The 11,511-nt window shown below is 45.9% G+C and overlaps 1 protein-coding gene across 2 annotated transcripts; it reads right to left on the reverse strand.

The window, feature by feature from the left end:
- Nucleotides 1-223: 223 nt before the first annotated feature.
- Nucleotides 224-11,207, reverse strand: LOC117150434 (homeobox protein goosecoid). Of its 2 annotated transcripts, XM_033317315.1 has the most exons (3): nt 10,361-11,207; nt 9,035-9,396; nt 224-1,085 (listed from the first exon to the last, which is right to left on the reverse strand). In XM_033317315.1, the coding sequence occupies exons 1-3, from the start codon at nt 10,989-10,991 to the stop codon at nt 819-821; spliced, it is 1,260 nt and encodes a 419-aa protein (XP_033173206.1). In that variant the 5' UTR covers nt 10,992-11,207; the 3' UTR covers nt 224-818. The 2 variants fall into 2 exon arrangements, with proteins under 2 accessions (XP_033173206.1, XP_033173207.1); XM_033317316.1 differs by lacking the exons at nt 9,035-9,396; nt 10,361-11,207 and adding an exon at nt 4,477-5,038.
- Between the last annotated feature and the right edge of the window lie 304 nt (nt 11,208-11,511).

An 11,511-nucleotide genomic window follows, 5' to 3' on the forward strand; every position in this document is an offset into this window, starting at 1 on the left:
AGTTGATTGGAGGCGAAGCCATCAAAGTGACCATCGAAGCTGCTAACAGGCTGACCGCCGCCACCCACTTGCCATTTTCCTGGCCCGTTAGCAGTTGGCCTGGGATCCACATCCCCATCTCCCATTTATGGAGTGGCAGGTGTGAAAGCTTCTCGCCGGGTCTTCCCACTTATCATCGAAGTTTCCCGACCAGAGTTAAACGACTTTCCGGCACTTTTGTTTGACTTTTGGCGAGTTTTCGGTTTATTTTCGGTTCTCAATAAGTTAGTTTAAGTTTAACATTAGAATTAATCGTTGGAGGAATGACACTTAGCTTTCGTGTAGTATGGTATGCTGGCTTATCTATCTAACTGTATATAGATGCAATAAACTTTGGACTTGGACACAGGACACGAAACAAAGACCACAAATGCATTCACGCCCTAGTTTGGTACAATTCATTCGCGCACATACACGCTTTCACGCACATTTAGGTGACTGTACAATTTTACTAAATATAATTAAGATATTTTCTAGGGCTCCCTCCTTCCTATCGACTTACAACCTAGTAACAAAAAGTGCTCGAAAATGGGTTTCTGTCTATTTACAAAACAAAGTATATGAGCTGGGGCCAATATCGCCAGGCTCTTCGAACTATTAAATCCAGTTTAAGTAGTCAGTCGTGTACAAATTCAATAAATAAATAAGGGTGCAGCTCGGTAAACTAGTTTAGGTGTAGGTAGGTTTCCCTTTAATTTACACAACATACACTTAAATCACTTCCTAACCCCCACTTCCATGGCTATCGTTCCATATGTACACCCAGTGCCACGCCCCGCTTAGGCCACTTCCAGGTCGGAGGACTCGTCGGCATCGCTGTACCCATTGGGATCGCTCTTGATGTGCACTAGCTGCGCGGAGTAGTGATCGGATCCGGGGCACTTCACGGTTAGGGATCCGTTGCCGGTGGAGCTGGTGGTGCCGCTGCTGCTGTTGGTGGTGCCGTTGGTGGTGCTGCCGCATTGCTCCTCCTGCAGTTTCCGCAGCCGCTCCTGCTCCTCGCGCTTTTGCTTGCGCCACTTGGCCCGTCGGTTCTTGAACCAAACCTGGAACAAAGGAGAAGCGCTCTATTAGTATCTTTTATTTGAGGAATTGAAACATTTTTCTAATCTAAGAATTTTGCACTTCCCACTGATTGATATCACCTAACTTCCTGCTAATTTCATAATAACGAATACACAGTTCCCTTCGTTTCACTCAAGGTTCAGTGGGTGGGTGGATGGGGTGCTACCTTGGTTACTTGGAGCGCGGGGCTTCAAAAACACTTTCATCCGTTTTGCTCGCGGGAGCTCGCTGCTCTGCCTGCGATTTCCGCTCATAAATAATTTAAGCATTTTTCGCTTGTCCGTCTCTGGTTTTTTGCACTTCTAAGAGTTCTATTTCTCAATTTGGCGTTTATCTTTTGGCCAGTTACCACGAACAGCCAGCCTCCCACTCGCTTTCCTAACTTTTCCGGGCTTAATGAGATGACTTATTGTAATTGTAATTAATTGAGAATCCGGACAGGGGTGGGTTTTGAAAAAGGGAGAGAGAAGGATCAGAGGGACGTACTATAGGTTGGGAAAACCATTGGTGCGAAAATTACTACCTAATATCAGAAATATTAACTATTAAACTATTACATAAGCTGACCCTTGAAAAATCCGTATTTAGAAACAAGAAAAGCTAAGTCAGGTAACGTGACCATTTTTATTTCCATTTTCCGACCTGGATTCACTGTGCATTTTTACTTTTAATTAGGCTTTGGCCACGCCCTTTCCCCCTGCTCTTCCCGCTTTTAACCCCTTGCTTAACCCCTTGACAGCCTAGCCTCGGCCCCTGCTACTTAGTTAATTAAAACAAAAGGCGGCTGTGAAGTGACTCTTAGGGGTTAAACATCATCAGAAGGATATCTCCGCCTCGCAAAGGGAAGCTATCATTCTGGCGACGAGGTGTAGAGGAGGAGGAGGAGAAGGAGGAGAAGGAGGAGTGGGAATCCCTTATGTAATCACCCTCGTGGACAGTGAACCCATCTGCCTTGTCATTAGCCCCCAAAGCTACCCCAAAACCCATTCCCCCTGCTCGGAGGGCGGAGTCTTTCTCTCTTTCTCTGCGTTCTCCCAGCGATTCTCTATTTGCCCAATCCGAGTGCAATGGCGAATTTGCAACCCCTATGTGTTTATTTGTCCGTCTGTTTTTTGATTATTTGCTGAATAAATACTGGGGAAACTCGGGGCGAGAACTCACTGCCAACTGGCTGGGAGGAAAAAGTTTAATTAGAACAATTAGGCAGCGGTGGAAAGTTGATTTTGCACAATGTTATCATTTGGGGAAAAAGTTGAGTTTTCTCTGGGAGTCCGGAAATGTTTATGCAGCAAATCGACTGAATTTGTTGAAACAACAGGGGAAGCGGAAACGGAAGTGGCAGAGGAAAATGAGGAAATGACAGGGAAATGCGCTAAACTTATAAGGCGAGGGGATTTCCGCCTCCTGGGAATTCACATCCGAGAGCTCATTTAAGTTTTTTAAGTTTGCATTGAATTCGAGTTCATGTTTGCAGCTGTGTCCCGAACATTTGGAGTTCTACTTTTTGTTTCGCCTTGGAAACCTTTGAACTCTGGCAGTTGGCAACGCGATTGAAGTGCTCGCCAAATGTCAGTTTAAATTGCCATTTCCATTTATTTTCCGTTTTCGGGATAATTAGATTTTAGACAACTCCCGCGCCAGCCGAATATTTTGCATATTTATTTTCATAATTTTATGAGCTTAAGTCATTAAAACAACAGAACAACACACAAACGCGTTGCGTTTTTCAAAATCGCGGCCATGAATATGTGAATTACTCAGCTTAATTATGTCAACACACAAACTAACACGATAATTACCTATGCAACAGTTTTAATCCACAAATTCTAAAACAAAAAACTCCGCACCCGGCCGCGGGCGAAAAAAATGTGTGGCGATTTTTACCGCCTGATTGCGTTTTTTCGTCGTTTCCGCTCATTAAATTTTCATATTTTAATTAAATGTTGGCCAGCGAACCGTATTCGCATTGAACCCTAATCCGCCGGAACTACCAAATCCGGACTTCTGGTAGCCGTGTGTGTGCGCCGGAAAAAACGCGCTCGCTCTGCTAATCCCGTAATTTGTACGGCCAACAGAGTTCCGTTCCGGCCAAACCGAACTCACTCCTCCGCCGTTCCACGCGTTTAAAATCTGACTAACGCACAACAATTTGGCCATAACCGCGGGCGCGTTTTTTGCCGCGTCTCGCTGGCTGGCACGCTCGCAAAAATCGCAGTGAAAATTTGGAGAAATTAAATAAACAAAGTCGCAAAAAGTGGAGGTCCGGGGAGACGGGGATTTCCCATATTGTTTCAAGAACATGCCGACAAAATGGCGAAAATAGCCACGGGAATGATTGCATGCAAGCGGAGTATAAAGATTATAAAGATAGGATATCCCAGATATTCCATAACTTGGATTAGAACTATGTTTCTTTAGACACATCCAGAGCGAAATGGATTTTTAGGACTAAAAGTTGCACATGCTGAGGCACCTGTTCTTTCAGTGTAGGAGCAGGCGATGCATTTTTTTGGGGCCCAAAAGTGCACAACTTGACATGCATTGGCTCGCGCCTTGGAGTCGATAGATCTCCGGAACCACTGGCCACTGCAAATATTGCCACAGATTTTTCATCCAAAAGCGCATAAATCGCTGATACCGCAGGAAAGTCGAGGGGCGGTGGAAAGTCCGGGGGCAGAAAGGCCGACGAGCGGCACACATTCGAAACGTGCATGAAATCCATTGAACAAACATACCCACGGCAGTTGATTTTTAATTAACTACAAAAGCGCTTTACGCTCCAGACCCCTCTCACCCCTCTCAACTGACTCGCCGCCCACCGCCCATCACCCATCGCCCGCCCCTCGCTTTTCCCCCTGGGAAATTGGGAAATGCAAGGGGCGGGGCCGTTGGCAGACTGACCACCACGATGCGTGTGTTATTTTTGGGTTTTTGGCCAGTCTGCCGACTGCGTGGCTGGATTACCATGAAATGTTTCCGAAAATGCAGTCCATAGTTGCACTGCTATGATAACTTTGCGCTTCGATAATCGCTGCACCTGCCGTTCGAGCTTGCCTCCTAATTTTGCCGTGTTTTTCCAGGCCTGGAAAATGTGTCCCGGCAAAAGCCGAAAAACATTGAGAGCGCCAGGCTGCCAAAAAATAAGAACAGCAATCATCACATTTTGCCTGGCTCCAGGAAAGGCTAATAAAAATCGGCAGTCAGGGGTTAAGATGGGGAGTGCGTGCGGGAGTGGGCGGTGGGGGTGGAAAGCACAAAATGGCGGCTGCCTTTCGCCAGTCACTCTAATTAGTGAAAATTGGCAGCACAAGTCGGTTGGAAACTTCGTCACCGAAGGGGCGCTACCCGCACCCCAATTACCATAGAACCAACCTTTTTTGGTAAATTGTTGACGCTGTTTCGTCGTGTTGTTGGATTAAAATCGCGCACCCATGAAAATTGCTCGTTACGCACATGCCCACTCCCTATTTTGTTCAGTGTATTCGGGTTAAAGAACTGCATGCGTCCGTATTAAAGAGCTAAACGGAAACAAACCGAATATCAACTAAAAACTGTTTAAACTGTATAAGTCCAATTAGGGTTAAGGAAGATCGCGTTAGTGCCAAATCAAAAATACAGAAAATAGTGCTGGAAAATACGACAAGTGCTCGGGGCTGGCTATAAGAAGAAGAAAAGTCAAAGTGAAAGGAAGGGTGAAGCAAATTAAAATGCAAACTTTTGCGGTTTAAAATTGAAGAAATAGTCTAAAATTATTTAAAACCACGTCGGGAGTTCTGGTTTGTGTTGTCCACGCAACTTGTATGCGGCAAAAGAGAAATATGATCAGGTGGCGAATCGAACAACTGTCCTCGCCGGCAATTGGAAAGAGTCCCTGTGAAAGTTGTACTAATGTGAAAGGTGTTTTTTCCTATTAAAACACGGAAAATTTGTTTAAAGTTATGATAAAAGTGCTTACTGAGGTGTAAGGTCAAGAAATAGGCGGCTAAATGCGTACAATATATGATTAAAACGGAAAAAAACAACCCGCCTATTTGTATGTATGTATGCGTGAGTGACGCGCCAACTTGCATGGCATTTCGTACATACAAACTTATGTATGTTTGTATGTAGAAAATGCCATGCAAGTTGGCGCGTCACTCACGCATACATACATACAAATAGCCGGGTTGTTTTTTCGGTTTTAATCATATATTGTAAATTTAAATACATAAATATAAATGGCCATTTTATTTCTTACCCTTCTTATTGGAAATGTGTTTATTTTTTGTAATTTTTTTTAAGTGATTGTTGTGAGTGATTGAAAAGTGATTTCAAAAAGGTAAGTTTATAAAATATTCCCTGCAAAGTGCGGTTAACCGTAATATTACTGAGAGAAAATGCGAAGAAGAAAACAAAAGCAGAACCACAAAAATAAAATGGGTGAGTGAAACTTCTTTTTACCGTTTTTATGATTGGGATTACCAGAAAAGCGAGCACTTTATAAAATTTCCCTGAATAAGACATCAAAACATTTTAACATTTGTGTTAACATTTTAAAATTAATGTATTTTTACCCTCAAAACGACTTTTCAATGTAACCTATTTATGAAATTAATTTTTTTTATTGCTAATCGCCGACGCGGACGACCTTTTAAGAGCTTAGTGAGAAGTGCACCTGTCGCGCCACCTTTCACCACCCACTGCGTTTTTTGTGTAAATTTATGCAGCTCCGGGGGCAATTTCCTCCCCCAGCGATAATATTTGTCTACGGTTACACGCTTCGACAGCCAAAACTGTAAAGCAAACATGGGAAAAGCGTCTGCTCCCCTCGGAAAAAGCCCGCCCCTCCAATCTTTACATTTTCCATGGCTCGAGGATATAAACGCACTTTGCTGCCCGAGAATTCTCGAGGGATAACTGAAAATTCGCATCCCGAGAATCAAGTGTTTGAATAATGGAAAATTATGAAAAATTATAACAACAGCATTTACGGCGAGTGTGGGGTGTGAGATTTGTGGGCGGAAAGGTTGTTGAGTGGCTCACCCAGTGGGTGGTGATGGTGGATGGTGGGTGCTGGGTGGTTTGTGACCTCGGGTTAAATTAACGGAAATCTGCTGATTCCAGCTCATTGCCGTTTTTAATTCAATTTCGTGGCTAAACAAGCAAGGGCGAAGGGGAAGAGACGATTTTATTGTGTCTAAGGAGAGAGACAACAATAACAATAATAGTTATAATACAGAAGCCATATTTTAGTTAATTGCCAACGCAGGTGGGCCGAAGTAGAAAAAACCCGATCCCTTTTCAAGCTGAGGCCTCTCAATTGTGCAACTTCAAAGCGGCAACGCTTGAGATTCCGGATGATCCTCGAAAGAAAGGAGGCAGCAGGGTGACAAGCCCTTTTCAATTTTCAATTCCTGGCCAAAACAAAACGACAGTGAGAGAAAACAGCAGACAGCAGACACAACAGAGATCAGTTCACAATGGAGTGATGGGAGTGATGAGTGGGCACATTCTTCTCGGTTCTCCACTCTCTCTATAAGTCCGAGAAGGGGTAACATCAATATTTGTGGAGTTGAGCGATCGAAAGGAGAGAGGAGCACAAATTATGCCAAGCTGATGATTACTAATTTCTTGGCGACGACCGAAGACAAATATTTGAAATGCCCTCCAGCCCAGCCATTCCTCCTCTACATCCCCAGCTACATATATCCCTCCATATCTGGCTGATCGGAGAACGAAATCACCTCGATCACTTGAGCTGCGGGATTAGGCGTATTTGACTTGCACGCACCACAGAAGCCAAGGCGAAAAAAGAGAGGCAGGCGGACAAAGCGAACGGGTTTGTTTGCTCTACAGGTAGAGCTACTGTTTGGCGTTCCAATCCCATACGAACCAATCCGATCGAATCCGGCCCGATCCCAAGCTGGACGAACCTCGCCTCAAGTGGCTAAATAAAAATAATAATTGTAAATTATGAAGTCAAAATAAGCAGATCATTTAAATGCCGAACGAGCCCTGGATGGGAACTGAATAGTTACGAGACTTCGGTCCGGAGCATTGGAGAATGAGTTCTGGTACTTTTGGTATGCACATAGCTATATGACTATATGCAAGCCTAACTAATAAACGTAACTTAGTTGTCATCTTTGGCTGTTGGAGTGTAAATGGGTCGCCTTTGCTACCCAATTGATCTTCGGCGGAACGGACTCTTTTCCGCCAGAGCATCGGATGTGTAGGCTTCGAATTTGTTCGCTTTTTCCATTTGTTTTCTCTTTTGTTATTGCTGCTGTTTGTCTTAGGCAAGATTTTCAATAATTATTGCCACTTATGGAGCGGCTGGGGTCTTAGAGAGACTGTCCCGAAATCGGGGGGCTCGGAGGCCTCGAGTGGCAACTCTTGGCATGCAAATATGCTAAACAGTAGCAGTCACAAAAGCCGGGGTTCCGAGTTGGAAGCCAGACCTGAAGTTGATTATGCTGCTTAAGTCAATGACGAGCGATGACTGAGCACAAGATTTGCTTGGGGATTGGGTTTGGGATTGCGATTGCTGCCGTCTCTTTCCTCATCCACTTTGCTTGTCAGAGACAAGTTTGAAGTCTCTTTTTGTGTGTTGTATGTTAATTAGTCGCCCCCGTGAGCCAGCAGATTCGGGTCTACCGAATTCCAATTAGTTGAAGAGCTGGGAAATCTTCCCCACCTCGGCTTTTCATTTGCTTATCCTATTGTAGAACTCCTCCCGCCTGACAACCTCGCAACTTACAACTTACAACCTGCATTCTAATCCGCTTTGGATTCCAATGCTCGCCGCGGGTTAAATTTGTCGCCTAATCACAAAGCGGGCGTCAAATCGCCGGCGGGTTGAGTAACGCCACGCCTCTCATTATCCTAAATGGTTAGTAATGTTAATGTGTAAGTTGTCTTAAGCTCAAGGCTAAACATAAGCCAAAACCCTTCGAGTGTCAACAAATGTCGCACTTGTCCGCCTTCCTGAGCTGCGAAAGGTGAGGGTGAGATGGGGTTGGATGGGTTAGATTAAACATTTGACCGGTTGACAAACATATTGCCAGGGAAACAAAAACTAAGGGGGCCCGGAATCCGGGGCCCGTAGCCCGGAAAGCGTGGGTAATCCTCATCAAAGACGCGAAATAGCCACCCATCAATGCACCAAAATGTGAACAAATTAAATTGTCAACTTTTGTCGTCACTTTCTTCCTTGGTGACCTCTCAATTTGTTTGTTTGTTGTTGGGTTTCCTCGACACTAATGGACTTTGAATCACAATTGCCGATGTTAAAGGGATGGTTCATCCCCCGGGGTGGGATTTACAAGGGCGCAGAAGGCGGAATCCCTGCATATTTACATTACCAATGATACGATTCAGCAGGGGCAACCACCGACGAGCAAATAACCATCACCATCCGTTTAAACATGCGGTTGTATCCCGAGTCCCATTACCCAAATTAAGTGAATCATTGGGATTGGCATTGTTTTGCTTTCGCCGGCGAAGAAGCCCCTCAAAATGTACGCCGCTGACAACTAAATAAACAAGTAGAAGTTCTCAGAGGGAGAATCTCGCTGGAGAGAATAGAGATTGCGATGCAGATGCCAGAGATTCGGATTCGGAATCTGATTCTGGTTAAGTGGAGTGGTGTGGAGAGGAGTGTGAGGAGCGGGGGTGTAGCACTCAATTGGTTTCACGCGGGGAATTAAAACGAGCGTGAAATTAGAGCCAAATAGAAGAAAAGAATGTTAAACAGAGAGTGTGGGCGGCTGCTAGGAAGAACACAGTGATCAAAAGCAAAGCTAAAGCCCAGCATTGAATGTTGACAATGGTAGCAAAGCGGGCTTACAAAAATTACTTTAAAGGTCGATAGAGTTAAACTTATTAAACTTAGCCTTGCTCCCTTTTTTACACCTTCTTCCGCATTCAAAATTAGGAGCTTTAAACTCACCTCAACTCGTTCCTCTTTGAGATCCACCTTGAGTGCAAGTTGCTCCCTGAGCACCACATCTGGGTAGTGGGTTTTGTCGAAGGTGGCCTCCAGTTGCTCCAACTGCTCCTCCGTGAAGATGGTGCGATGGCGACGCTTCCTCTTCGGCGGAGGTCCATGACCCAGATGGCTGAGGTGGTGCTGTCCGTGGTGGTGGGCGCCCAGATGTGGGTGGTGCGGGTGCCCATGGGGGTGGTGCGGATGGTGTCCGTGACCCGACAATCCAGCGGCTGCTCCACTCACATGCGCCTGCATCTGAGCAGCGGCTACATGCGCCACCGCAGCAGCGTGCATGTAGTTTGGATAGAAGTTGGGGTACGCCACTGCAGGGAAAACAAAAGGAAAATTCATTATTCCCTGGTTGGAATAACAGTCATATCATCATCATATAACTGGAGGAAAGAGGGCCACGGAAAGGGTGTAAATGGAATATTCCTGGGTAAATCCTTAAAAATGCGCATAACGAAACGCGCAAAATAAAACTGCCGCCATTTTGGCTTACAGTAGACGAAAATAAGTAGCAGTTCAAGTAACATGTAAAACTATTTACCCTTTTCAGCAAACTAAGTACTTGGAAAACATGTGAATATCTTTACGAAGAATATTACAATGATATATGAATAACATATTACAAAAACGGATCTATTCCTTTGACCCCAGCTGTAGGCGTATGTGTGGCTTCCGTTTCCGGTTGCAGCAAGCTGGGGAAAAAAGTTGCGCCCAGGTTTTTAATATTCATGTCCTGCGGGGGAGCCTTTGAATGAATTTAAGCGGTATTCTGCATAAATCTGCGCCTGAGATCCACGCTCGAATCAACACAAGACCCGAGCCCATCTTAAAGCCACCCCAGCATCCCGGATTTCCCTGGTTTTCCGGCCCAAGCTAAGACTTAGAGCCCAATGCAAATCCTCTCACCGCAAAATCGAAGGAAAATGGAGAGGAAATGCGGAATCATCTTTCACGGATCATTGCCTAATTATGAATAATGCCATTCAGGACTCGCCTGGGAATGGGAGTGGTTCGGTTGAGTGGGTGAGGATGAGGATGTCAGGATAGAAGTGGGTGAGTGGCTGAATGGGTGATTCCTGACTGCATGAGTGATCTGCCTTAAGGTGATTTCAGAGTTTAGATACATGAAATGAGGTATTTAAAAATGTTAAAAGTTCCATATCAACTTTAAAGAGTTCTGAAGAAGCATCCTTTGAACAGGTTTCTTCTTAAGTTGTCTTCATAATGAAATTCAGCAGAAGGGGTTTTTGCTAAGAATAGGGGGATTGCTAGACTTACCCAGAAAATCCGAGGGAGAGGCGGCAAAACCGCTCGCCGCTGCAGCCGCCAAGTGACCCAGATGCAGGCCAGGATGCTGCAGCATGGCAGGAACCCTCTGCGGTCGGATGGGACTGGCGGCTGCGCTAGAACTAGAGTTTGAGTTTGGCGAGGCGGGAGACTCGGCGCCACTTCTCTTCAGACCCAAACTGATGCCATTCGAGGTGAGTCCATTTTGGTTGCTATTGCTGCTGATGTGGCTGCCTTGGCTTGGAGCGGTCCCCCCACCCTGTTGACGAGAGCCCAAAATGCTGTCAATGGTGAAGAGAGACGCGGCGGCGGCTCCTCCTCTTCTTTCCTCTTCCAGAATGGTGACACCCGACTGGCTGCCATCATCGGAGGACGGAGTTTGACTTTGGGACTGCTGGTGTTGGGCGTGCTGCTGCTGGAGGACCGACTGCAATCGCTGGCCCAAGTAGCCGCATTGCTGCGAGTTCAGGAGCATGGCAGTGGTCAGGTGATAGGCGGCCGTGTTGCCAGGAGATCGCGAGATCTGCCTTGGAGGCTGCTGCTGCTCGCCGAGATCGCTGGGCGACCTTTTGAGGGTGTAACCCGCCGGCGGGGAATTTGTTTCGACCATTTGTGCCAGCATAGATCCAGCCGGAGGGGGCGTAGGCGGCGGGGAGGGGCTGGGCGTGCTCACGACGGTGATCTTGAACTTGGCCTTCGAGGGCGGAATGTCGGGCGTGGTGCTGGGAGTGGTGGTGGTGCCTCCACCGCCTCCTCCAGGGGTCCACAGTGAGGAGAGAATTTTGAAGAAGTCCTTGAAGCTTTCGAGTAGGAAAATGTCTCTTCCCCACTGATTTTTTTAAAGAAGCGTCACTTTTGAAGCACTAAGCGCCTCTAAATTTCTTATAATCCACTAATGATGGCAATGGTGGGAATATGAAGTCTACGTTTTCTTTTTCACTGGATTGGTGTGATTTGATCGATGCCAAGTTCACTAAACCGCACTAGAAATACGCACTGCAATCGCGTCGTGATTTTATATTTAATTATTTCCACAGGTTTTCAGCCACCGGGAACCCTTCTTGTCCGCTCGAGCTGCGAAAGTGTTGTGAGAGCGTTCCGCCCGACAAGTTGTCGATTGAGTAGTCGTTAGGCCAGTTCCT

The sequence above is a fragment of the Drosophila mauritiana genome, chromosome 2L, assembly GCF_004382145.1.
Source record: "Drosophila mauritiana strain mau12 chromosome 2L, ASM438214v1, whole genome shotgun sequence".
NCBI lineage: Eukaryota > Metazoa > Arthropoda > Insecta > Diptera > Drosophilidae > Drosophila > Drosophila mauritiana.